The sequence below is a fragment of the Carettochelys insculpta genome, chromosome 14, assembly GCF_033958435.1.
Source record: "Carettochelys insculpta isolate YL-2023 chromosome 14, ASM3395843v1, whole genome shotgun sequence".
Classification (NCBI taxonomy): domain Eukaryota; kingdom Metazoa; phylum Chordata; order Testudines; family Carettochelyidae; genus Carettochelys; species Carettochelys insculpta.
Window position 1 is genome coordinate 1,783,540 of NC_134150.1, and position 26,770 is coordinate 1,810,309.

Genomic DNA, 26,770 nt, shown 5'->3' on the forward strand with positions numbered 1-26,770 from the left:
CGGACCAAGGCCAAGGCGGAGGTAAGCCGGGTCCAGATGAGCCAGGGGGACGTGGGACAGGGGACAGGCCAAGCAAGGCTCTCCCGGAGGTCTGCACCCGGGGCGTGCTGGTGCAAGCCCCCACGCTCAGATTGCACTTGCACTAGTCTTGCACTACTGTTGCACTCTTGCACAGTTCCTCTCTGCCGCGCGGAGCAATGTTTCCTGGAGTGCTTCAGGCCCTGGCCCGTGCTGGGGGAGCGCTGGATTCCTGCTCAGGCCCTGCTGGACCTGGAGCCTGGGATCAGCGCCTCTGCTGGTTCTCCCGAGCAGCCCAAAGGCTGAAGTCCCTCCCTGCGCTGGACAGGAAGGCAAGGTGGCTTTAGCACCCCAGAGGGAATGTCACTTAACATTTACAGGCCCTGTCCTATTGCAACCCTGTCCTGTTGTGACTTGCACAAGATGACACCTGGGGCATGTAAGGACAGCCAGGCCGCACACCCCTCTCTGCTCTGCTGGGGGCCTTGTGGGGGGTTCCCTAGACACTGCTGGGCCTACCCTGCGCTTGCGGGGGATTATGCAGAGAGCTGTTCTGCGTCTCCGATAGAAGAGCTGGAGGGGCACCGGTGAACCTGGCTCGGAACAACTAGCAACCTGCATGTGCGGAGTAAATTCCACCCAGGTGCAGGCAAATGTGCACCACCAGTAGAAACAAACTAAAACCTACCAGTGGGTTTTCTGCTAATCCGCTGGGCTGCATTTGAATCTCCCCTGCGCGGCTGCACAAGCGCCTGGCCTATAGGAAACACTGGTTCAGATTAACCTGGGCAATCCGCAGGAGTGGGTATCGGGTCCCCACAAGCAGGCAGGTGGTGCCCCCTTAGTCTGTCCGGCAGTTGGCATTTCATGCGTGCAGGGGCACAGCCGGCTTTCCTTACACACAGCCCTGTGATGCTGCTGGTGTGTCTGTGTGTTCATGCGCATGCATGAGTGTGATGGGGGAGAGGTGCTCCTTGCACACACACACACAGGCCTGCGCAGACTTATCACCGATGTTCCTTTCATCTGTGCACTGGGATCCAGAGATTGCACTATCTGTGCTCCTGATGTTGCAGGGCAGATAACTATGTTCTGCACAAACCTGCCCTCTCTTCCCTTTCCCGGGGCAGTAACTAATTGACAATTATACATTGCATAGGCTGTGAACATCCTTTGCAGGAATAGCTCCTCACATTGAATTTTTCCCCGATGCTCAGGGCTTATTTTGCAATCCATTAATTCCCATTTATTAGGAACGAAAACCCTCTTTGAGGAGCATTTCCCCTTAAGTTACATCAAAACTGAGCCTCTCTGAAGCCCTGTGTCTGCAGAGATTTTGCAGCAGCAACGGATCGGTCTCTAGGGCAGGGAAACAAAAATATGGCCCCTTCTGGCTATAAAGTCTGAGTCAGCATAGAAACAAATTAAATCTTGTTCTTGTCCAGGAAGTAGCTGATGCAAAATGCAATAAAAGCGTTTCCAGGATACTATAAGATTAAATTGGATTTCTGAGCCCTCTGATTTTGGCACAATACCTGGGTTTTCCAAGAAGCTCCTTGGCTTTGGGGAGAAGTCCTTTTGGACATGCACCTAAAAGAACTGATCAGAGCCAACAGATTGTCACGATGCTTTGTGAATGTCAAATACCAGCTGAAATCTGCTTCTTAGCAAGATCTGTCTTTGCATAACATTTACTAGCTAAGACTCTGAGAACCTCCCGGTTACGAGCCCCTGGGGAATGGAAGACGTTTGGCACTCTGGAACTCTGAGCAAAATGTTCTGCTTCTGCTTCGAAAATTTGCCACTGCACATGGCCTTAATACAGCTTTGAAACTTCATTATCCAAACCAAAACTGCTGCTTTGAACAACCTTTATCTAAATGAAACAAACGTCAAAATAATCTTCTTTCTTTGCAAGCTCTTCTCGTAAAATTTCCCTTTGTTTTCCTACTGGATTTGCTCATTTATTTTGGTCTCTGCTGTCTGATTGCCCACTTCCAGTTCCAAATGAGGCCTGTGGTTGACCCATCATTCCCTAGCTCTGACTGTGCTGCTGCTGCTGCATGATTGAGCATAATCAACAATGAGGTGCCAGTCGCAATTAGTCAAGACTTTCGTCTTTTGTTCAACCAACTTTTGCTGGTGGAAGCTGTAAGCTTTCGGGCGACACAGAGCTCTTCTCCACTCGGCGTAGCTCCAAAGCTTGCTCCGTCCACCTACAGAAGTTGGTCCAGAAATAGGTATTATCTCACCCACCTCGTCTGGTTCCTGTGCTCACAGCTAGGACAAGATAGTAAACAAGTGCCTCTGCATTCCAGTGGCCTTGTTGTGCCATGGGAGAGGGGTGGCTCCTTGCTGCTGATTTTCAGCACTAAATGTTCCCTCTAAGCTGAGGGCTTGGGTGGCTGTCCAGGAGAGATTCAGGTGCTGGCCAGCTGATGGGTGGAGCACCCCCAGCCTGCAGCCTGTATTTATCTGGGTGGTGCACATCTGCTCATGCCTTGGTGCACATAAAATTTATTCCACCCACAGATGGGAAAAATTACAGGGACCCTGGTATGCAGCTTGAGTTGCATCAACATGGCAGTGTGACAGGACTCAAGTCTCAGCAGAGCTTGCCGGGGGGTCTGATCCACCTCCTTAGCAGGCCCTTGCCTCTGGAGTCCTGAGCGCTTGCTGACCTGCAAGGACGGTAGGGGACGTTGGGCTCAAACAAGATCAGAGCCTGAGTTGCAGTTTAGACAGATGCTGGCGGTCGCAGAAGAGGTTTCACCCAGGGCTGCAGCTAAGCTGTGTTCCATGCTGGTTCAGTTCTATCCACTGCCAACCGTGGGCCACTTCCTCGGCCTGAACCAGAGTATCCGTTCTCCAGGCCACTGCCTCTGTTCAGAGAGCACCTGGTAGAGGAGAACTGGGCTGGAGATGGTCATCTCCGGGGCTGGTTCATTTCACAAACTACCCTCAGATGGGAACAGCGTTGGGTCTCTCCTGACTTGGCTTTGAGCAGCGCCAAACACAGAAGCCTGGGTTCCCCTCCCCTGAGCTGTGCCATTGCCATGTCCACTTCAGGGCCTAGCTTATTTATTAAAGCTCCTGCCCCAGTATCTGCTCAGACCTTACCCTTCCTCTGCCCCCAGCGGAGCCAGTCACAAAGCATCTAGCTGGGGGCACCACTCAGACCCAGCGAATGGCCTCCCCTGTGTCAGGGGACTCAGGCATCTCCTCCTCAAATAAGATTTCTTGGCCAGTGGCCATGGGGACCCAAAACTATCCCTGTGTGGCTGCTGCTTGCCTGCCTCCCGCAGCCCTTCCTCCTAGATACACAGCGCAGGGGGGCCTCGTTCACAGCCAGGCCCCGAGCCTGTTGCACAAGGACCCCATCCTGGGGGTGGCTGGCTGGGGTGGAGGTGGCGAGAGCTGCAGCATCTGATTCCCGCATACAGAGCCAGCAGCAGGCGCCAGGCAGCGGGATCTGGATGGCGCCCAGTGGGGTGGAGTGGACGGTCATCGTCCTGACCTGCCAGTACAAGGACAGCGTGGGTGCCTTCCAGAAAGGCAAGTGGGCAGGTTTGCAGCCCCGGTGCTGACCCAGACGTGGCTTGGCATGGCAGGTCCCAGCCCTCGGGGCGGTTTGCTAATCTGGGGATGGACTCGGGGTTTGGAAATTGCACTGGTCAACACCACACGGGGCCTGGGCCAATTCTCTTAGCCCCCGCCTCTCCCGCTCCGCCTCCCCACAGCTCACTGATCCCCATTTGCCTCCCCCTGCCCGTCCCACAGGCAGCTCTGCTGCTGCCCCTCAACCCCTCCTACAGCCGCTGGTATCCCAGCTGTGGGCTCCTGCCTGCTGTGGCTTCATCCGACCTGCGGCCCCGGCTGGGACTCCTTCCGCCACCTCCTGAGGTGTCCCCACAATGGGCTCAGGACAAGAGGTGGGAGTGTGAGCTGTGGCCATAGGGCGGGGCAGCCATGCAGGTAAAGTACAGGACCGAGGCTCTGGCTCTCGGCACCGAGGCCTCCAGGTCAATGGATCCATGTGCTGCTCCGGTGTCACGTTCTCTGTGCCGCGGGCTCAGCCCTGGGGCCCAGGGCTGTGCCTGGCCCTGCATGGGAGGTCCGGCCGCCGTGGGTCCAGCCCCCACTGAGGGAGCAGGACGCTCCCACTCCCAGGGGGACGCCAGGCCATGCCAGGCTGGGACTAGACTCTGATCCTGATCCTGCCAGACGAGGCTGGCACTGGGTGGAATAGGCACCCAAGGCTCTTCTGCCCCTAGACCCATATCCAGAGCCAGCCCCAGTCTGCCCGCTGTGGGTTTGGATCCCCAGCTAGCTGGGCCCTGGAGGAGCCCAGGCCCCACACTGAGCGGGTGACAGGCAAAGGGAGAGTCTCTGGGTCTCCCCAGTCCTACAGGCTGCAAATACCCCCCACCCAACCGGAGAGCCCAGGCCCAAATGCTCTGACCCCCTACAGGGGGTTCATGGGCCTGCAGGTTCCCCTCAGCCTGGTCCCTAAGCTCCCCCCAAACCCCCCGCTCCCCCCAGCCTGGTCCCTCAGTGTGTCCCTGTCTCCCTCAGCCTGGTCCCTCAGCTCATCCCAAACCCCCCGCTCCCCCCAGCCTGGTCCCTCAGTGTGTCCCTGTCTCCCTCAGCCTGGTCTCTCAGCTCATCCCAAACCCCCCCGCCTACCCCAGCCTGGTCCCTCAGCGTGTCCCTGTCCCCCAGCCTGGTCCCTCAGCTCACCCCAAACCCCCCGCTCCCCCCCGCCTGGTCCATCAGCTCACCACAAACCCCCCGCTCCCCCCAACCTGGTCCCTCAGCTCACCACAAACCCCCCGCTCCCCCCAACCTGGTCCCTCAGCTCACCACAAACCCCCCCGCTCCCCCCAACCTGGTCCCTCAGCTCACCACAAACCCCCCGCTCCCCCCAGCCTGGTCCCTCTGCGTGTCCCTGTCTCCCTCAGCCTGGTCCCTCTGTGTGTCCCTGTCTCCCTCAGCCTGGTCCCTCAGCTCATCCCAAACCCCTCACTCCCGCCAGCCTGGTCCCTCTGCGTGTCCCTGTCCCCCCCCGGCCTGGTCCCTCAGCTCATCCCAAACCCCCCGCTCCCCCCAGCCTGGTCCCTCTGCGTGTCCCTGTCTCCCTCAGCCTGGTCCCTCAGCTCATCCCAAACCCCCCACTTCCCCCAGCCTGGTCCCTCTGCATGTCCCTGTCTCCCTCAGCCTGGTCCCTCTGCATGTCCCTGTCTCCCTCAGCCTGGTCCCTCTGTGTGTCCCTGTCTCCCTCAGCCTGGTCCCTCAGCTCATCCCAAACCCCCCACTCCCCCCAGCCTGGTCCCTCTGCATGTCCCTGTCTCCCTCAGCCTGGTCCCTCTGCATGTCCCTGTCCCCCTGGGCCTGGTCCCTCTGTGTGTCCCTTCCCCCCTCGGCCTGGTCCCTCAGCTCACCCCAAACCCCACCGCTCCCCCCCGCCTGGTCCCTCAGCATGTCCCTGTCCCCCCTCTCGGGCTGGTCCCTCAGCGTGCCCCTGCCCTGTCCCCCCAGCAGAGGCCCAGTTGCTCTGTGCCATCCGCCAGCCTGGTTCTCGTGTTCTAGAGCTGGAGATCCGGCGGCGCCGGGGTGCACTGGGCCCGCACCCCCTCCTGCTGACCGTCGAGGACCCCACGGCGCGCGTGGGCAGCGGTGGAGCCACCCTCAATGCCCTGCTGGTGGCAGCCGAACACCTGAGCGCCAGGGCGGGCTGCACGGTGAGCGGCGTGGCATGGCACAGCGGGATCCGCATTGCAGCCCTTGCACTGAGCAGCAGCTGGGCATGCACCAGAGGAGCTGGGCAGCCGCAGTGCCACGTCTGCCCTGGGCCAAGGGCATCTCCTCCCCAGCCCATGCAGCTGGGGGCCCCAAACCACCCCCTCTGCCATGCCTGGCTTAGTTAGCCTGCCCTCAGGACCAGCCCAGCCGCCCGCCCCAGGGGCTTGGTGTCTTGCAACCCCTGGTCAGAGGGCACCAGGTAAGGCAAAGCAGGGAAGTCCTGCAGCTGCATGCTCAGGTGGCAGTGGCCTGGATGCCTGCCTGGGAGCGGCCCCCCAAAGCTGGGTCAGGCTGCTCTGGGCTGTAGTGTTTGCTGGCCAATGGGAAGCTGGTCAGAATGGACCAGCCTTGGGGCCAGGGCCTCGGCTTGGCTGATGGGTTCTCTCTACCCCCTCCAGGTGGTCAGCACTGATGTCCTGCGGGAGGCCCGGATCCTCATCCTGCACATGGTGAGAGCCCAGCAGGTCGGGCACAGGCCGGCAGAGACGGGCAGCATTCAGCCGGCCTCTCCTCCAGGGGCTGGCTGCTGGTAGCAAGCCCCTAGTATGTGCGGACCTTGGGCTGTCCCACTGGGCTACCAAAGCTCCTCCCTCCCAGGGGATGTCATGTTACTTGCCCCCATCCCAGCCCCAGCTCTGCCTCCCAAACCTCAGCACCAGGGTCTGTGCAAACCCTTGCTAGATGGTTCTGCATGTGACCAGGCCACTGCTGGTGACGTTAATCCCAGGGAGGTGCTATGGGCCATGGGGGACGTACATGAAGAGAAAGGGACCAAAACGGCTGCCCTTCCCCTGAGAAAATCAAAGCCTCATGGTGCGTAATCAGCTGCCTGTCAGCTCCCGGTGCTACGCTGTGGCCACAGAGCTGTTGTGATGCTGGGATGCCCAAGTGGGAGCGCTGAGTAGGAGCAGAGAGGCTCTTTGGCTCTGCATTTGGCGCAGGGGCCACCACTGCTGGAATCCCAAGTCCAGCGCTGGGGACCACCGTTCAGAGAGGAGGTTGATACGTTGCGGCGGGGTCAGGGGAGAACTCAAGAATCTCTAGAGGGCTAGACACCCTGCCGGGGACCCCAGGTGGTCAGTGATGGCAAGTGTCTAAGTACCTACGTGGGGAACAAGGGGGTGACGATGAGCAGGGAGAGCTCTGACGTCAGGCTCATCCGCGGGCTGGGCTGGGAGGTGAAGCCGGCTGGGAAGCAAATCGCTGACAGGGAGGGTAATGAGCCATTGCAGCAACTCACCAAGACTCGTGGCGTTGCCTCCGTCCCAGACCATTGTTGGCTGAGGCTGGGGGCCTTGCCTCTGAGCTCTGAGCTGGGCATTATCGTGGGGCCTGCGCTGTCCAGCCGATTACAAGGGTCCCTTCTGGCCATGGAATCTGTGCCTCTCGATGAGGGGCTGCGCCCCAATGTCCTGCCCCTCCCGGGTACCACGGTGGGACAGCGGCAGACGCTCAGTGCCACAACGCTACTTTCCTGTGCCAGCTGCTTAGTGCCAGCGCTGCAGCCCCTGCCTTGCTCGGGATCTGGGCGGATCCATGGGCGGAGGGATCACGTGGGCCACATGAACCTTGTAGTTGCCAGGTGATGCCCCCCACCCTGCAAGGGCTTTACCCCGCTGGGCTCTCTGGCCACCTCAGTGCAGCAGGGTGATAATCGGCTCCGAGGGCTGGTGTCTGCTGGCCTTTACGTTGTCCTGCTCAAAGCCACCAAGCGTTTCAGGGCTGTCCCTGGCCTGCTGCCCCTGGACTGTCCCATCCGCAGAGTGGGCAGACAGAGCTACCCGTGCCGGCATCTGCCCAGCCCTCTGCCCAGGCGGGCACGCCTGCCTCTGGGGTTCCCTGCAGAGCACCCAGGGGCGTCTGATGGGGAGTGAGAGCCGAAAGGCCCACAGGCCCCGGCTCCCAGGTCAGGGTGAGGTCTGGGGTGAGTCTTCTCTCCGCACGGCCTCAGACGGGACGGAGTTTGTCGCCCTCTCTGCCGTCTTCCCACTGACTGGTGCTCCGGCGCCTTCTCCCTCAGGGCCGCGACTTCCCCTTCGATGACTGCGGCCGGGCCTTCACCTGCCTCCCTGTGGAGGACCCCGACGCCCTGGACGAAGCGCTGACCTGCAACCTGGACAGCCTCTTGCAGACCATGACGCAGCAGGTGGGTGCCGGGAGTGGGCAGGAGGAGGGCCCCCCCGGCTGCTCTAGGTGGGCAAGGCTGGGCCCCATTCAGCCCAACACCAGCTCATCCCAGTCCCAGCATGCACTGCTTCTTCCCCAGGGCCAGGTCACTGAGGGGGCCGCCCCATCTCTACAGCAGAAGGGGCGACCACAGTTGGCTGCAGTGTAGGCACAGCAGCCTTGGAAGGGCCCCCTGCGCCCCTTGTTGAGATCCAGGGCGCCGAGTGGGAGCGACTCCCCGGCTCTGCCTGCCGAACCTCAGTGCATGTCGGCACCAGGGCTGTGCACACCCTGCCGGTGAGGTGACAAGGCCAGGCAGTAAGTGGCTCGTTGCCCCCATGCTGGAGCCCAGACCTGCGCCGGTTTGGTTCTGCGGGGCCCTGTCCTCACCTCCCCTTGTGTGTCTGTCCCTAGCTGTGCCGGGGCTCTCCTCCGGGCGTGTGGGTCTGCAGCACCGACATGCTCCTCACCGTGCCTTTGGCAGCAGGTAGGTGCCTGTCCTGTGCCACAGGGTCTGCAGGACAGCAGGGCGCAGCTGGTGCCCCACATGGTACCAGCGTCGCTGTCCGGAACCGGGGAGGCTGTGGGGAGCAGCCTACGGGGGGACAGAGAATTCAGCGCTCTGGATCCTTCCCATCTCTCGGCCGGGGAGAGGCCTCTGGAGAGCTCGCAATGGGCAGCTGTAGCCACTGCAGATCTTCTCACAGGGCTGGCCGGGCCTCCCTGCGCTGCGCAGCGGAGCCCAGGGCAGAGCCCCTCTGGGCTGTCGGATGGGTGCAGCAAACAGCACGCCTCCAGCGACGGTAGGGGGAGCGCTGGGCGTGCCCCGGTGCCTGTCGGTACCAGCTGTGCACGCAGTTGGACCCAGCGCTCTGCTCCCCGCAGCTCGGGCTCTCCGCCTGGCAGTGGCAGGCGCCGTCAGCCTGGGGAGGGGCTGGAGTGACAGCCCACCTCTGCACACCGCAGAGGGCCAGCCAGTCTCCCAGGTGGCTCCCCGCTGAGCTGTGGGCATCTCGTGGGATGCGTCAGGGCAGCCTGATGCCGTGGGATCTCCGCAGGCAAGACAGTACAGCGCCTGTCCCGGCTAAGCCTGTGCTCCGGTCGTCCCCCTGCCTCTGTCACGGCGGGCCTGAGCTCTGGGGCATCCCACCCACTTGCCAGCATTCCCTCTAAGCACAGCACAGGGGCAGCCGCCCAGGAGACAGTCAAATGCCACCCAGCTAATTGGCAGAGTGCCCCCAGCCAGCAGCCTGTTTCTATGGGTGGTGCCCCAGCCACACGTGCCTCGGTGCATGCAACAAAATGTATTCCACCCAAGGATGGAAAAGATGAGCGGGCCCCTTGCCACTGACCCTGGGCAGGGGCTGTTGGTGGGTGGCTGGCGCTGAATCGAGCGCCCTGGCAGCCTGTGTTGGGGGTTTGGGGGTGCAGTCAGCTCCCCCTGCAGTCACTGCTAGCAAAGTGTCTTTGGGGTGGGAGCTGGAGCCCTCTGGTCCATCTCCGCAGCGGCCTGGGGCAGGGGTATGGCTGCTAATGAAGGGGGGCAAGGGCCAGGCACTCCACCCCCGGGAGAGCCAGGCCAGGCCAGGGCACGCAAGGTGGCAGCCCCTGTGCGCCCAAGCGGGGACTTCCAGCTCGGCGCTGTCAGCATCCCCAGTGCACCCCAGGCTGGGCCTGTCCCGCATTCCCTTCTCGCCCAGCGAGCCTGTCTGCACATGGCCAGGCTGGGACCTGCCTGCACTGAGCGCCCAGACGCCCATGCAGGCCGTGGAGAGCGAAAGCACCCAGCACCTCTCAGCATTGGCCCGGCAGCCAGGACCGGGGTTGGACCCAATCCAGCCATGCCCCTCCTGCCAGCTGAGCGCCGGGGCGGGGTCTGGGCAAGGCGTGCACTGGGGTCTGCTCCTTTCTCTCAGAGATCGACTGGGACGGGTTCCACGGCGCCAGAGTGATCTCCGTGCCGGGGAGCATCTCGTACGCCCGAAACCACGGCGTCTACCTTGCTGACCAGCAGGTGCGTGGAGCCTGGTGCTTGCCGGGTGCTGAGCCAGCCGTGCTCCCATGGGCCCCGCTAAGAGGGGCGCTGAGCTTGAGGCAGCAGACTAGCAGACTAGCCAGGCTCTGTTCTCCTGCAGACCTCCAGTTCTGCGAGGGGACTGGCGTGCTCTCCCTCCCTCCTTCTACAGCCTTGCAGTGTGCTTGGCACATCCCTGGCTCAGCAGGGCACATGGTCCCCTGGAGCCCAGGCTGCTCCTAGTACTGGAGGGCAGCTGTCCAAGCCTCTGGACGGGTGGCCCCCAAGGCTGCAGGATCCATAGCCGGCCTGGGCCATTCCCTGGCCACTCTGTGAATTGCGCTGGGAAGCTGCTAACAGCGCCTTCCTCTTGCAGGGCCGCGTTCATGACATCATCTACCAAGGCCCGGAGGCCCAGCTGCGGCAGTGTGCTGGCCCGGACGGGACGGTGCCGCTGGTAGGTGGTTCGTAGGGAGCTCGTGCCAGGACCGCCGACTGGGAGGGAGGGCTGCGTAAGCCGCCCGGGAAGGTGTGGCACGTGCCACATGGAGCGGGGATGCCCGTGGGCTCAGAGCAGACCAAGGACAGACAGGGGCAGGGACTAGCCAAGCAGGTCAGTGGCAGAGACAGAGGCAGAACCCCACGCAAGGCCTAATTCGCTAGCTGTGGCCGCCAGCTTCCTCGGACAATGGCCGACAAGGAGCACTGGGAGCAGCACGTCGTGCCTTGCACCAGGGCAGGGCAGTGCTGCTGGCCTGGGTTTGCAGCAGGGGAAACTGAAGCAGGTATTGGGATGAAGTGATTTGTCCCACAGCCAGTAGCAACTCTGGGACTTAAGTCCAGCCCTTCCAGTCTGGTGCTTTGTCCACTAGGCCTGACTATTGCTTCCCAGCTAAGGTACCCGGTAAAACCTGGGCAGCTCCTAGTTCCCGCAGACCTGGCATGATGTAGGCCTGCAGGGGGGCTCCTGCTTGCTACGGTGTTGGGACACTGATTATGAAGGCCGGGAGGAGGCTATGAACCAGGACTCCTGAGTTCTACTCCAGCCTCCGCTACTGACTTGCTGTATGACCATGGATGAGTCTCTCCCTGCCTTGCAGGATGGCAGAGCTGGGGTGCACAGCTGAAGAGAGGGGCAGGGACTTGCCCTTAGAGAGCTGGCGCTCAGGCCTGTCAAGAAACAACAGCCCTGCTGAGCCGGAGGAACGGCTGGGGAACTCTGCCGCTGGGTGGATCGGTGAAGTGGTAGGGTTCGGAGCTGTTTGGGTGGCTTTGTAAAGGCCAGGTCACCTGTGAATTTGGCCCTGCCTTGTTTTATGCAGAGGGGTTCTGGGCGCAGCTAAGAGAACCAACCCTGGACAAATTGCTTAAAACTGAGCCGCTTACAGCCCAGGCTGGAGGTTTCCTTCTCAATAAGGCAAACCGAGCCAGCCACTGCAATACCTCTGCCAGCCCCTCTGGCTAGCCAGGACCTACACAAGCAAACCCACAGGTTCTCCAGCTGCGCCTAATGCCCAAACCAGCCACCTCCTTCGCAGGTGAGAGGCTGTGAAAGCCTATTTCACCAAATCCACCCGGATTCCTCCAGGCCCCACGGGGACCAGCCACATTCCCAGGTCAATGTGTACTTAGATCTTACCCCAAACAGCCTGCTGGGCCCACCCTTTAGCATCTAAAATCTAAAGTAACAGAGAGGGAGCCGGGCTAGTCTACACACTACCAAAACAAAAAGCAGTCAAGTAGCACTTTAAAGACTAGCAAAATAGTTTATGCTATTTTATATAAATATATATATAAAATATATTTATAAATACATAATATATATATAATATATATATTTTTATGAAATAGTTTAAACTATTTTGCTAGTCTGTAAAGTGCTACTTGACTGCTTTTTGTTTTGAAATCTAAAGGTTTGTTAACGAAGAAAGAAAGAAAAGGGTGAGGGAGAAAACCTGTTAAGTTCCAGTTATTGATGCAGGGTACAGCTGCTGGTAGGTGCTGCTTCCCTGGGAGTCTCTGAAAGAGCCTCCTTTCGAGGGATGGGCCCCTCAGTTCACGAGGACTGAAAGAACAAAGAAGGTCCCCGCCAGGGCCATCTTGTAGCTTGCCCAGCGGAGGGAAAAATTCCACAGGCGCTGGAGTATCACCTGACCGGCTGGGCTGCTGTGGCGCTCTGCCAGCGAGCCCCAGCCCATTCACACAGTATGTGGAATCCACGGCTGAGCCTCTCCTGAGCTCTCTCTGTTCCTCTGTTCAGCCCACGTCACCTGACTTCCCCTTGTGAACCTCAGCCTGCAACCATTTCTAGTTCAGCTACAAAGCCAACAGCTGTAGCTTCACCTCCAAACGTGGCACAGGCGTACAAGTAACACAGACACACTCAGGGCACCACCAGCCTTCATCAGACACCCCACCTGGCCCACCTGGCCCAAGGTTCAGTGCTACTGTAGACAACGGTGACAGAAACGGCTTCCCTATTTCATTTGGAAACCCAGTAATGTCACACTAGCTCTCCAGGCACTAGGGGCCAACAGTCACACACAGACAGGCCCGCGTCCGCCCGCCAGAGGCAGCGGGGAGCAGCAGGAACATGGCCCGCCGGCCGCCCCCCAGTACGACTCGCGGCACGGCCTGCGCCAGCCAGCTCTGTGCTTTCAGGTGTGCGGGGTCGTCTTCTTCTCCTCGGAGACCGCAGAGCAGCTCCTGGCCACGCACGTCACCCCTCCTCTGGACGCCTGCACCTACATGGGGCTGGATTCGGGGGCTCAGCCCATCCAGGTGATGTCTCAGCCCTTCACTAGCACCCGTGTGGAAGGGATCCCCTCTTCCCCAGAACTGACGACAGCCAGGCCAGGGCAGTCAGACCTTCCTTCCCCGCCAGCAGTTGGGTCACCTGGTGCAGCGAGAGGCCTCCAAATCTGCCCCGCCAAGGGTTAAATCATGTCCGGTGACCAGCAGGGGGCGCTCTGCATGTGTGTGTCCTGACTCCCCACAGCTCTCGTCAGGTTGTGGGGCTCTGTCTCGCCGGACGTGCGGAGAGTCCAGCCCGCCGTTCCTAGCGCTGACCTCTGATGCGTCCCCAGTGCTGCTGGTGCGCGCAGCCTCAGGGTCTGACACCCTTGCTGGGGGGTCCGTCCTTGGAATCGGCCCTGCCCCTCTCTGGCCCCCGCCTCCGTGCTGTCAGCATGAGGCCCCCCCCGGTGCAGAGCCACTGCAGTGACACCCTCCAGCCGCCGGTGGGTCAGGCCCAGAGGGCAGGGCAGGGCAGGGCTCGGGGGTTGCATGTGCTGAGCGTTTCCCGTTCTTGGCCTCCCCTCAGCTGTCCCTGTTCTTCGACGTGGTGCTCTGCATGGCCGAGGGGGTGAGCGAGGAGGACTTTGTGAAGGGCAGGAGCCAGCAGGCAGGCGGTGCGCATGCCAAGGGGTCCGTGGCCCTGAGAAGCGCCCGCTCCGTGCTGTGGAAGGCCCTCCATACCATCCCTCTCAGCATGGGTGAGTGCGCCTGCCCCAGCCCAGCCCCTCCAGCCCACCCGCTCTGGTTCGAGCTCTCCGGGGCCCTGGTACCAGCCAGGGGCCCAGCACATGTCGCTCAGGTGGTGTCTTGCCCAGGAATCGGGGGCCAGTCTCTAAAGAGTCCTGCAGCCTCGTTCCTCCCCTGCTGCTCCTCCAAGGGCTGGTCTGACTCCTAAGCCAGGCGGGTTTAGTCCCGGCTGGCAGGGGTGGAGCTGAGGGCCTGTGTCCTGCTCTTTTGAAGTAGGACGGGGCTGGTCCCCAGGTCTCTATGGCTATGGGGGAGACGCAGGCCCTCGGGGGGCTTTGTTAGCAGGGTGGGGATTGGTGGAGCCAATGCCCCAGCGTGGTCCTAGGGGTTGCTGTGCTGCAGGGCGGTGGCGTAGCAGGCGTGGTCCTGCCAGCTCCTTTCTGTGAGTGACCGCAGGGTCCTGGGGGCGTTGAGGGCCCTCGGCAGGGCCCACAAGAGGCTGTGCCTCGTCCTCCAAGCCACTGGGCTGCTGCCAAGGGCCCCAGCGGTCTGGGGGCGCAAGGGAAAGCGCACGTCCCTGCCGTGCCCCTGGCTGGCGGTGGCAGGAGGGTGGGACTGTGCGCTCCGTGTCTCCCCCTGCATCCCCACTCCCAGCTCACGGGCAGGGCTCTGAATTTGCTCCTCAGGGCCTGGGTGGCGGATGTCAGCGGCCAGCCCCAGCCAGGTGCCGGGGCCGCTCCTCTCCATCTCCCACGGGGTTCAGTCCAGCGCCCACTGCCCCACTTCTCTGCTGGGCCAGTGCCCAGATCGTGGCGCTTGGCACCCGTGGGGGAGGGGACACCCCGCCAGACCGTTCTCCTGTGCCTGCCCGCTCCCTAGCAGCCTGACAGCCACCCCAGAGATGTGCTGCTTGTGCATTCGTGGTGTGGCTCCCCTTTCCCCTGTCCTGGCAGCATGCATCCCTGACGGTCGCTATGACTACATGACAATGGCCGCGAGTGACCACATCAGCAGCCTGACGCTTCCCACCGGCTCCGCCAACGGCCTCCCCTTCCGCAAAGTGGCGCATTCCCACGTGGCTGTAGGTACCTCCCTTCCCAGCCCCTCCCAAGCCCCGTCCCCTCCCCCGGTGTCTCCTTTCCCACCCCTGCTGCCCGGGCCCACCGGGGTACCGAGCCATGTCACCTGACGCAGCACAGCGGGAACGCTGCCGGCGCCCTGTCTACACTATGACCCCACCCCTGCGGGGGAAGCACTGTCACCTGCTGGGCACGGCACTAGCCAGAGGGTTGAGAGACCTGGCCTGTGCTACCAGCCCAGCCTTGGACCTGCTGGGTGACTCTGGGCAAGTCAGCGCCTCAGTTTCTCCTTTGGTCTGCTGTTGGCTGTTTGGCACTGAGCTGTGCTTTCCTGGAGACTCGGCCACCCGGGGCCCTGCTGCTCCCTAATGCTCCAGCGATGCCTCCCCTTGGGGGCCTTCAGAGAGCGCCCAGTTCTCCTCCTTCCTGCGCCCGTCCCGCTGGGCTCCTCTCCCCACCCGACTGCTAGCTCCGTCCTCTCGCGTCCTGTCCCGCAGGAGCCCGAGCTCCTGGAGGACGGCTGCTCTGTCACCAACTGCCTGCTGGAAGGAGCCGTGCGGGTGGGGCCCGGAAGCATTCTCCAGCACTGCCACCTGCAGGTACGGCTCCCGCCCGGCCCCACTCCCTCACCTGGGTCCCCGGGGCTCCTGCGCCTCCCCCGCCAGGGCTGGACCTCCCTGGGGCTCTCGCTCTAACCCAGCCTGGGGCCTGGCTGCTGGGGCCCCCGTGCAGCACCTCTCCCTGCACTCCCCGAGTCCCTGGGGCGCTGTAGCGTGTGGGGTGAGCTGGCTCTCATCACACCAGCAGTGAGGCCGCAGCTTTGTGGCCCAGACGGCCTGCGGCCAGCTCCTGCTGCTGCTGCTTCCACGCTGGCCTTGGGCGAGGTTAGCAGGAGCTGCACCACTCCAGTACATCTGCCCCCGGCACTGCCCTGCCTGCCCTCCCTAGGCCTGGGTGCCGGCAGCCAGCTCTCGCGCCCTCCCCTCTTCAGCACGCCCGGCAGCGGGCCATGCACTCCAGTGAGTGAGTTCAGGTGCCTAAGTATGGCCCTGTGCTAGACTTGACCAGAGACCGTCCCTGTCACCCGCAGCCAGGGCCTTGCCACTGTTGGTCTGGGGCTGTGTAGCGCATGGAATTTGGAGCCCCCTGGGCCATCAGGCAGGTGCCCAGAGACCACCGTGATGGGCTGGCTGGGGGAGGATTAGAGGGAGGGGCTCCTCCGAGGGGATGGGGCTTCTCCAGCACCTCCATGTCTGGAACGGCCCATTTGTCGCCCTCCCAGGGCCCCCTGCAGATCGGCTCCGGCTGCCTCCTCACAGGGCTGGCCGCCTCCGCCTCGCCTGCCCTGCAGCGCTGCCAGCTGCGGGACCTGGTCCTCCAGGGCCCTGCCCTCCGGCTGCGGGATGTGCTGTGCCAGGCCTTCACCCTGACCGGGCGCCTCGACAACTGGCAGGTGCTGTGTGATACTGGCAGGGGGCATGGGGGGGAGTCCGGCAGACCCATGGAGAGCGCTCAGGGTATCGCATCACCTCCTCTGGGAGCAGCACAGCTGCCGGCCACCCACCGTGGGGGCCAGGCCCTGGCTGGCTGCTGGGCTGGGCGGCCCTGATGAGGTGCCGGGGGCGGGGGCGGGTCATTCCCGGTGGGATGCAGAGGGGACCGTCTGCCACGGAAACGGGGCGCGGGGGCAAAGGGCAGCGTTCCCCTGGAGCACTGCGAGAGCTAGCACAGGGGTAGCATAGGAGCCGTGCTAGGGGAGTGCAGAGATCCACCTGCCCCGTCCCCGCCCTGCCCCATTCCTCCCCAGCTCTCATTGCTTCCTCTCCCCGTCTCACAGAGTCCTGCTGGGGAGTCCGGCACCTACCTCAACAGGCCCTGGGCTGAGTTCTTCCGCAGGACTGGGATACGGTAGGTACCGCGCAGCTGGGCAGAGAGGGGCCGGGCACAGAGCCCCAGCCTCACGGGGTCTGAGCGGGTCGAGCCCTCGCCTCTGCTGGGCTGAGACCTGGCAAACTCGCTGCCGGCAGTGCCTGGCTGCAAATGGAAAGAGGCAAGAGTCGCTGCTGGGTACAGCGGCCGGCGAGCACAGCGCCGGCCCTGTGGGGTGGCACCGGGCCTCCCGGAAGCCGAAAGCCACTCACCCTGCCAGAGCCTGGGATGAGCTTGCTGGCTGCATCCCTGGGGCGTAACCCACACACGTGTCAACCGCGCCGGCTGCTGGGAGAGGCCAGCCCCTCACAGCACCTCCTGCTGGTGCCTGCCTCCCGTCCCAGCTGTGCCACATGGGGCCAGGCGGTGCCGTGGGTCTCCCCCCAAAGGGGCGGCCAGTCGCCTGGGGGCTGTCCAGCCATCAAGGGGCAGCTGGCAGGGGGAGGGGTGGGGCAGCCCGCCTGGCCTAGTGCCTGCTCCGTGTCTCCTCTCCCCAGCCTTATGGCTCTCTCTGGGGGGGGGAGCCCAGAGCAGCCGGTGCCCCCTGCCCCAGCACCCTGTGCCCGCTCTCTGAGGCTGCTTCTCACTCCGGCAGGGAGGGGGATCTCTGGGGCGCCGACGTCCCGCCGAGCAGCCGCTGCCTGCTGAACGCCCGCCTCTTTCCTGTCCTGCACGCCGCCGAGCCCCTGGGCGTGCAGCACGTCCTGTGCTTGCTGGGCTCCCCGGCGGGCGAGGGGCTGAGGGGCTGGCGAGCAGCGTGGCGCATGTCCTGGGAGGAGCTGCTCACCTGCCTGGACCAGGAGGAGGACCTGGCGTCCCGCCGGGCGCTCTTCTTTCAGCAGGCGCAGGGCAAGCTGCGCCGAGTGCTGCTGGAGCACCAGGACTGCAGCCTCCTGCCGCTGATTCGCTCCGCTGTTCACGAGGGCTACCAGGAGGCTGTGCTGGGAACGCTGGACCAGGGTGAGAGCCAGGTGGGGCCAGCGGGTCACCTGGATGCGCTGCCCTGGGGCATCAGGATGCAGGCGCCAACTCCCCTTGCTCCCCCATCCAGCCCCGCAAGTGCTGGTGGATTTGGGCACCGGCGGGACCTGGTACATGTCCGGCTCCTCTCCCTTGTCAGCACCTTGCGCAGTAGCTGCCTGGGACACCAGCACCAAGCTCTGGCCGGGTGCCAGCTTTGCGGAACTCGGTGTACGTCTCTTGAGTCCCTTCGCTGTCCCTGCAGGCAGCCACAGGGCGTTCTTCGTCCCAGCGTAATGCCGGCTGCCAAAGCGCCCTACAGACCCAAACAGCTGTACGGATGGCGCCACTGTTCCCCAAGCCCTGCTGTGCACTCACCTCTGGGGAGGAGCGTGGCCCCCCCGAACGTTCCACTAGCACGCGGCTTACACAGGCTGCCAGAGAGCAGTTTCCTCACCTCCGGCAGCCTGCGTCTCTGGACGCAGCACAGCCGCAGGTGCCTCGGTGCAGTGAGAAAATGTTTTCTGCCCAGGGATGGAAAACACTCGCGGGAACCCTGGTAACAGCCTGCAAGTAAGTAGTGCTGCTGGAAGGTGCTGAGCTCGCTGCCCTCTGGCACTGGCACTGGCACTGGCACTGGCACAGCCAGCTTCTCTAGGCTTCCCCTGCTCAGTATCCTGCCCCTGCCAGGCACGAGGGAGGAGTCCATGCCCCAGGACTCCTTTCGCCGTCGCAGCGCCCGAGGGCTGCTGCTGGCTCACAGGGTACAGGCACTAGGCTGAGACCCAGCAAACTCATTCCAGGCAGGGACCATGGCAGCATGCTTTGGTTCAGGACATCTGTAGACACCTCAGGTGGGCCCCTTTCACTGCCCCAAAGCTGTCTCTCTAGGGCCCCATGGGCTCGCCTGCTGCCCGGCTGAGGGGGCAGAGGAAGAAGGTTGGGGGTGAGGGGGGATGAAATCCACCCACAGACGGTGGCCTGCTGCACTGTGGCTCCCATGGCTTCCCCTTGCCTTGCAGTGGCCGCCGTAGCCCGTGACCCTGGGGTGGCAGCCCGGGCTCTTGCCTGCATCGCTGACGTGCTGGGCTGCATGGCCGATGGGCAGGGAGGATTGCGAAGTGGCCCGGCCGCCAACCGGGAGTGGGCCCCAGCCTTCCAGCGCCTGGAGCGAGGCGAGATCGCCGAGGGCGTGAAGGAGCTGGCCGAGGAGAGGTGCAAATGGCTGGACAGGTACAGCCGGATGGCCGGGGGGGGGAGAGGGCAGAGGTGGCGCGCTGGGGCCTGCAGAGCTGGGCTCAACCCCAGAAAGGGGGGGGGGCTCCCCGTAGGGTCTGTGGGGATCTCGCCACCATGTTGCTGCATCTCCGCCCCAAGCCGGTGACCTTCCCGCAGCGAATGGCGGGGTTTGCTTGGGGGTCCCTGAGCTGTCAGCTGTCTGCTAACAGCCTGGCCTAGTCCCTCCCTACCCAGAGCCTGGGCCCCTGGGCCCGTTGGAAAACCAGAGACCCTCCAGCAGACACTGGGCGCAGCCCTGTGTTCCAGCAGGGGTGTTGTGCCAGGCTGGTTATAGTCCAAGCGTCGCTGGCTCTGCAGCCCTGGAGTGGGGACTGGCTCAAGCCCCAACCCTGTCCGAGGCGCTCAGTAACCAGGCCCACCTGTGCCCCAGGCTCATGCCGGCACCACCGCCGTGCTGGGCCCAGTGGAGCATGTGTCAGCGCAGCACAGCCAGAGCAGCTAACTGCAGCCAGGCTGCTGGCCCAGGAGAAAGCCCACTCCGCTGGGGCCCCCTGCCTGCTGGTGACTGTGCCCGTCTCCCCTGCCGTGCCAGGCCAGCACTGATGGTGAGGGCAGCCCGGCACTACGAGGGGGCTGAGCAGATCCTGATCCGCCAGGCCGTGATGTCAGCCTGCCAGTTCGTCAGTGTGGGGCAGGTGGACCCCCCTCCCGTCGGTCACTGGGTGCAGGTGGAGTGCCCGGCCCGGATAGATGTCTCTGGTGAGCCTGGAGCAGCACCCCCAGACCTGAATCTCAAGGGCTTTCTCTTCCGGCCTGGCCTCACTGGGGCTGGCCCTAGGCTCCCTGCCCTGTGTGGGGTGGATAGGCCGTGCTGGGGCTGTTGGGCACGCAGGGGAGAAGGGAATGAAGCAGGTGGTTTACACCATCCCAGGGCCAGCAACGCCAGAGCTTGTTGCGCAGTAGACACTTGACGGAATGTCAGTGGTGGACATTGGCGTGGGGTGGTGGTTGGGAATTCCAGTTTCGGAAAAAGTACCAGGGACCTCAGCACTGCTGACCCCTGGCTTTGATCACCTTGTTCTACCCCCTGCAGGCCACCCTCTTAGAGCGAGGCCGGCAGCATGGAGACACATGGGGAGGAGCGGGGGGCTGGGCAGCTGGGCAGCTGTTCTGCACAAGGGCCCCTTGAGTGCTACCCCGCGCTGTGCCTTGCAGGCGGCTGGAGCGACACACCTCCAATCACCTATGAGCACGGGGGGGCCGTGCTGGACATCGCTATCCTGGTGGATGGGTGCAGGCCGATCGGGGCCCGGGCCCGGCGCATTGTGGAGCCGGAGCTCCGGCTGGTCAGCACGAGCGGCGCGCTGGAGGGCGAGGTGATGCTGGAGCTGGTGTGCCGGGACCTAGAGGACCTGCAGGATTACTGCCAGCCTCACGCGCCAGGTAAGACCCAGCCTAGCCGGGCCCAGCAGAGGCTGGGGTGGCTTGCGGTGCCCCCTGGATGCCACAGGGCGGGTGGCTGGTGCTTGTATGTGTTCCAAGGCCGTTCTTGGATTGGTGCCGACACACACACACACACACACACACACTCTCTCTCTCCCCCCCTCCCCCCGTGGGGTCCTGCAGCCTGGGCTAGGTCAGAGGCAGGGGGATCGGTGCAGTGTAAAGAGAGGAGGCAGGGTGGCCCTGGGGACGAGCAAAGGGCCAGCAGGCTGTCTGGGGCACCCCACCTGTCCGACCCAGCGCTGGCCCTGCTGCAGCTAGCGGAAGAGTTGGGGGGGGGCTCATCCTCACCCACAGGAGCCTGCAGCACAAAACCCACAACCAGGCAGCCCGCCCAGGACGGCCCAGCGAGTCGGGTGCTGGCTGGGGACTGGGCTATGTTCCTGCTCCGCCACAGACTCCCTGTGGGACCAGGGCCAAGTCCCCTAGCTTGCCGGGGCCTCTGTGCCGTGGGGTGGGGAGGTGATGAGAGAGGCCAGATGGATGAGGCCCAGCACGGAGGCCTGCGTAGCACAGCCCAGGCACTCCAGGGGCTGGAGACGTGCATCCTGCAGGCACCTTTCCCCTGCTTGCAGCCGGTCCTGCAGCCAGGGCACAGCTGCACTTCCAGGCCTTTCCCTCTCCTCTGCAGGGGCCCTGCTGAAAGCTGCTTTCATCTGCACCCGGCTTGTTGCACTCCCGTCCCCGATGCCCTTGCAGGCCCAGCTGCTGGTGTGCGCGGGCGGAGGGTTCGAAGTGCACAGCTGGTCCAGCCTGCCCCACGGATCCGGCCTGGGTACGTTTGTGGGCCTTGGCCTGGGGGTGGGGACTGCAGAGGCCACCCAGCACAGAGAGCTCTGCTCTGCTGCGGCCACTCTGGGAGATGGTCCCCAAATGCCCTGTGCCTCACTTGCCTGCCCCAACTTTGGCTCCTGCAGGCACCAGCAGCATCCTGGCTGGGGCGGTGATGGCAGCGCTGTACCGGGCGGCTGGGAAAGCCGTCAGCACCGAATCCCTCATCCACGCCGTGCTGCACCTGGAGCAGGTGCTCACCACAGGTAACGGCACAGAGACTGGGACCGGGCTGGGCCACCTGCAGGGACCCCTCCCAGCACAGCTGGGCGTGGGCGTGGGCAGCACCCCCACACCCCGTTAGACACACTGCCCACCAAGCCACTCCTCAGGCCAGGAGCTCTGCCGGTCGGGGAGAGGGAGCCCTGCGGTTCAGCTGCCTCAGGCAGGAAAAAAGTAATCGCCCTCCCTCCTCGGCAAGCCCCTCTCTGCCCCGCCAGGAGGCAGCCTCGCCACGCTGCGGGAAGCTCCCAGCCTCGTCCAGGCCCCAGCTCTTCAGGTCTGCAGCAGGGTTCTCCCGGCATCAGGCAGCATTCCCCTGCAGGTGTGAAGGGCCTGCCCCTTGGCTAGCCTCCCTGTCCCCAGCCAAGCAACCCACCTGCCAGCCCTTCTGCACCTCGCTGCCAGGGCCTTCCCAAGCATCCAGCCTGACCTCTGCCCCAGCACGTTCTCAATCCTGCCCCTTTCCTGTGTCAGAAGAGTCCCGTACCACCCCGCCCCTTTCGATCACGCTGATAACATGGGTGGCAGTCCCCGTCGGCCAGTCTGCCTGCAATGATACCGACAGCACCAGAGAGAGATCGGCGACAGCTTCCTGTCAGTCCCCACTTGGGATGGCCCCCCAGCCCCATTTCTCCCCCGGGTCCAAAGCCGTGCGGAGCTGGGGAGAGGCAGGGGTAACGCAGGAGCCTGGGAATGAACCTGGAGAGTCTTTGGCTGTGGGTGGGATATACACAGAACCGGGATGCTGGCGGGGGTTGGAGTGGTTATAGTTGGGGAGCCTCCCCCCAGCTGACCTTTAGCCTCTCCTAATGGGCCCTCTTGGTGGCAGGAGGAGGCTGGCAGGACCAGGTTGGCGGCCTCGTGCCAGGCATCAAGATCGGGCGGTCGAAGGGCCAGTTGCCCCTGAAGGTGGAGGTGGAGCAGATCTCAGTGCCCGACGGCTTTTCCCACACCCTGAACCAGCACCTCCTCCTGATTTACACAGGGAAGACGCGGCTGGCCCGCAACCTGCTCCAGGTAAACCACATGCCCCTCCACGCCCGCCTGGCCCCAAGAGCAGAGCCTTCAGCCCGCCTGCACTGTCCCTCTCCCAGCCCTAGCTAGAGCTGGGTCACTCCCTCTCCGTTCCACCGCTGAGTCCCGGAACTAGGAAACAACCTGCACGTCCCACACAGCTGAGCAGGGCCTAGAACACTTCCAGCTCCCTGCTCACGTGGCTGGCCTCAGCTTTACTCTACCACCCAGGCACGGCCCCGGCCCCGGCCGCACTCGGGGCTGTCTGGACGCTGGGCAGTCATGGGCTTGGCTCTGTCCCCGCTGCAGAAGCTTCTCCGGGGCAGTGACAGCAAACGCTGATGCCCAGAAGCAGCTGGCCAATGCTCTGTGGGCAGCTCGCGTGGGAAGGCTCATGCCAAGGGCTGGGCGGGGAGCTCAGTCACGCTGGGCATGTTCCATTTGTGACTCTGGAGCCTGGCTCACCATGCCCGCGGGAGGGGTTCTCCCCGCACCGCGCTGCTGCCAATCACTCTCCCAACACCTCAGGAGCCTGCTCAGCTGTCAGGCTCCCCGTGGGGCACAGCGCGCCGGCCCCCTGCTCCCTACTAGCGCAGTGCAGCTCCAGCAGCGGGGCAGGCAAGAGCTGAGGATGCAGAATGGCCTTACCCCCTGTGCCTGCCTGCAGGACCCCCATTCCCACAGGCAACAGGCAGAGTGCAGGGCTAGTGGCCAGTAGCTCTTGCTGGTCGTAGATGGAGCCCTGCCAGAGACTGGTCACAGTGCTTGGAGGAAGTGAGCCCTCGGTGCACCCACCAGGCCTGAAGTAACCAGGCCCTGCACCTCACCCACTGTCCCGGCCCTTTGACGGAGCTAGGCGTTAACCTGCACTGGGGAATGCAGGGGATTAGAGCCCATGGGGTTAGCCTAGCCTCCCTGTACCTCTGCAAGGAGGTGAGGTCAGCTGCAAGAATGTGCAGCCCTAGAGGATGCCCGAGCTGGGGCCTGGCAGTCGTCTGTGAGACCGCTGCCCCTTTTGCTTTGGTGCCGCTTGGTGCTGCCCCTTGTTCAGTCCCAAGCTGGGACACAGCTGGGTCCAGGGCCAAGCAGCCAGCCTCAGGATTTAAGTCCTGGCTCCATTTCTGCCTCCCACCCCCTTCAGCCGTACCCTGCCCCTAGAATTCCTGGCCTCACAACGCTGCCACTCCTGCATTGCTGAGAGCTGCACTGAATGACATGAAACGGCAGCAGTGGGCGTGCTCTGGCTCTCCTTGTGCACCCGAGTCCCGGGGAAGGGGCTGGCAGCTGCAGGGCAGGGAGTGCCCGGTGAAGGCGATGCAGTATATGCCTGGCCTCCCCTTGCAGGACGTCCTGAGGAACTGGTACGCCAGGCTGCCCTCCATCGTGCAGAACGCCACCGCCCTGGTGAGCAACGCGGAGGAGTGCGCCCAGGCCTTTCGGCGAGGTAAGGCACCTGCCCGCTCGCTCGTCCTCCGGGGCCCAGGAGCAGCCTGGCCACAGCCGTGCACGGAATGAGTTGTGTTACACGCGCTGCTACGGCCCCGCTGTGATGCATCACCTCCGTCCCAGCGCACGTAACACGATCCGTTCTGCCCTTGGACCGGCGGGTGGGGAACAGGGAGCTCGGCCTGGCCCGTGCTCACCTGCAGGCACCGCCCCTGCAGCTCGCATTAGCCACAAGTCCCAAGCGGTGGGAACTGCAGTGGTGGAGCCATGACATGAGCGCATCCCATACGCGCAGCTCCAGCTAGGGCTAAGGAACGGTAGCCGCGGAGCTGCCCCAGAACATGGGCTTTACGAGCCGCAGCCCCTCATGTCCCTTAACCCAGGCCTGCTGCTGGGGGCTGGAGGAGCTGCCCTGGCCAGGGAACAGGCAGCTGTCCTGAGCCCCGGGTGAGGCGCATTCGGCAGCGGCACCGCTTAGGAGGAGCCATGCCCAGGAGGCGTTTCCTGAGCCTGCCGTGCGGGTCTGGCTCGCTTGCCTGCACAGCGGCACCGCTGCCAGCGTTTCCTCTCATTTCTTCCAGCCAGGGGGCAAGCCACTGTTACGTGCACCGAGGCGTGTGCAGCTGGGCCTCACCAGTAGCAACATGCCACTGGCTGCAGGCACTCTGCCAATCATCTGGGCAGCCATGGGCTCTGGGCTTACAGAGAACCCTGGCCCCTGCTCTGGTGGGCGAGGGCTTAAGTGCCAGCCGTCCCCCCAGGGCTGCTGCGGCCAGCAGCTGCCCAACCAACCCCCACCCCAGGACGACCGTATGGGTCCCCCACTGACCCTGGCCTCATGCTGGGGCTGGTTCTACCCTGTGACAGCTGTCAGGTTGAGCTACAGGACCGGCAGGCCCAGCTCCGGCTCAGGCATGGGGGCTAGCTCGGCCCACTGAAGGAGACAGCTGCTGGCTGCTCCCTTCCATGGCAGCCTGCTGCTGAGACAGCCCAGCTCTGATGCCTTAAGCACCAGCGGAACCCGCACTAAGCAAACTGAAGAGCAGCTAGTGGGGGTGAGGCTGCCCCACGGCCACACCTGCATCGGGTGCCCCAGAACCCCGCATGGGCCCCGCAAGGCTCAGCTCCAGGCCTGCTGGGGCAGTATGCTTACAGCACGGTTGAACGGCTACTTTGGTCAGGCCTTCCCAGCTGCTGGGCCGGTCTGTCCCCTGCCCATGGTTAGGCTGTGCACGCTGCACCCACGAGGCTGGATAAAGGCCAGTCCTGCTCATGCTGGGTACAGCAGCTGCTGGGCTGAGACTTGTGCCAAGACAGCACCAAACCAGCACACTGCTGCTGGGTAGGGAGAGGTGGGAGCTTGTGCAGCATGTGGGAGCGAGTGACTGCCCCTCTGGCCTCCTCCCCTCAAGACTGGCTGCCTGTCTGGAGAATGAGCTGCCCCCTGCCCCAACACCGCTCCAACCACCAGGCCCGCCGCCGAACCTTCGCCGCAGGTGGCCCGACACGAGGGGAACATTCTCCCAGCAACGGGAGCCATGGGGCGCCGGCAGCGCCAGGGAGAAAGAGGGAGCCGCCCCACACCCCTTTTCTGACCACCAATGTGCTGAGAACAGAGCCAGAAGCCGCCTCCTTTGCCCCAGCAACGTATTACAGAGCAGCTGGGGAGCGGGGCCCGGCCCTGTACAACAGCCATAAATTCACCCCGCGTGCAGCCAGCACGTAGCACGCCTGGGTCCAGGCCAGCACATGGCATTCTCTGTCTGCTCTAGGTGACCTGCCTCTCATCGGGGAGTGCCTGACGCGCTACTGGCAGCAGAAGAAGTGTATGGCCCCGGGCTGTGAGCCCCTGGCTGTCCAGCGCATGATGGGAGCTCTGCAGCCGCACGTCTACGGGCAGAGCTTGGCTGGAGCAGGAGGCGGCGGGTTCCTCTTTGTCTTAACCAAAGAGCCCAACCAGAAAGCGGCCATACAGCAAATTCTAGCAAACACGGAGGTGAGCCGGGCACGTTCGCACCCGCCCAGCTCAGGCGTGATCAGCGCAGCAGCCGGCACCGCTGGGCCCTGCATGCAGACAGGGTTCCAGGCGCAGCGGGAGGGGTACAGGCCATGGAGCAGGCCAGACAGGGAGAAGGGGTTAGAACTGAACAACTCACCCAGCAGCCAGGAACTCAGTCCCTCTGACCAGGGGCTTGACTCCTGGCTACCCAGGGCTGCACCCACAGCTCTCACTGTGTGACAGCCAGGCCCCTGTGGACACTTCACTAAGCCACAGCCTTTGATTGCAGGGCCTGGGGAATTTCAGCATCCACACCGTTGACGTGGACACAGCTGGCTTCTCCTTGCAGCTACTGGGGAGCGACCGTAAAGCCAAAGGCAACACAGGGTGAACAGGCACAGCCAACCACGTGAAGGCCCTCCCCGGGGCCCTGGGCTTTGTGCACTGCCAGCGAACGTTCAGATGCGGACAGAGCAGCCAGCACCCACATGCTGGGGCCGAGAAGCCCTCTGCCCCTCCAGCAGCCTGGGCTCCTGACTGCTACAGAACCTGGGCAGCCCAAGAGGAGCGAGACCCGCCTGCCCCAGCGTTGCCCTGTGCTTGGGGGCAGTCCCACCCCGAGTGGGGGCAGGCGGGATTGGATTTGTACTTGGTATAATTTCGACTGGTCTAGGTGGCTATTTTTAAGCATTTTTTATTAAATTCTTCCGAGGTGTGGGAACCCGAGGGGCAGCGGAATTACCACCACCAATGAGATCCCCACCGTTAAAACCTTGTCACTGTTACCGGGGTGAAAGTCACTGCGTGGGTTTACCCGTACGCCCTGGGCCTTGGCAAGGTGTGCGTGGGGAGTGGTGATGGGCTACTGAAAGGGGCCGGGCTGGGGCCAAGCTCACCCAGCCAACCCTTCACGGCTGCCACACCTCCAGGGCACTCGCTGGTGGGGATTGGAACAGCCTGGGGCTCCTGCCTGCTGCTGAGAGCCTTGGGCCCTTCACTCACCTGCAGGTAGGGTCTGGCTGCGCTGCTGGAGTCAGTCTCTACCCACAGGGCCACCGCCAAGGC

At 63.4% G+C, this 26,770-nt stretch overlaps 1 protein-coding gene across 1 annotated transcript; it reads left to right on the plus strand.

Annotated features, from left to right (window-relative positions):
• FCSK (fucose kinase) lies at nt 1–26,133 on the plus strand. The gene is made up of 24 exons (XM_075008320.1): nt 1–21; nt 3,462–3,573; nt 5,608–5,759; nt 6,219–6,269; nt 7,841–7,966; nt 8,401–8,473; nt 9,903–10,000; nt 10,377–10,457; nt 12,662–12,781; nt 13,323–13,494; nt 14,437–14,564; nt 15,060–15,161; nt 15,845–16,015; nt 16,400–16,470; nt 17,087–17,451; nt 18,474–18,684; nt 19,283–19,449; nt 19,906–20,133; nt 20,825–20,968; nt 21,111–21,230; nt 22,076–22,263; nt 23,605–23,704; nt 25,479–25,702; nt 25,995–26,133. Exons 2-24 carry the CDS (start codon nt 3,495–3,497, stop codon nt 26,094–26,096), a joined length of 3,273 nt encoding a protein of 1,090 aa, XP_074864421.1. The 5' UTR covers nt 1–21; nt 3,462–3,494; the 3' UTR covers nt 26,097–26,133.
• Nucleotides 26,134–26,770: the final 637 nt, after the last annotated feature.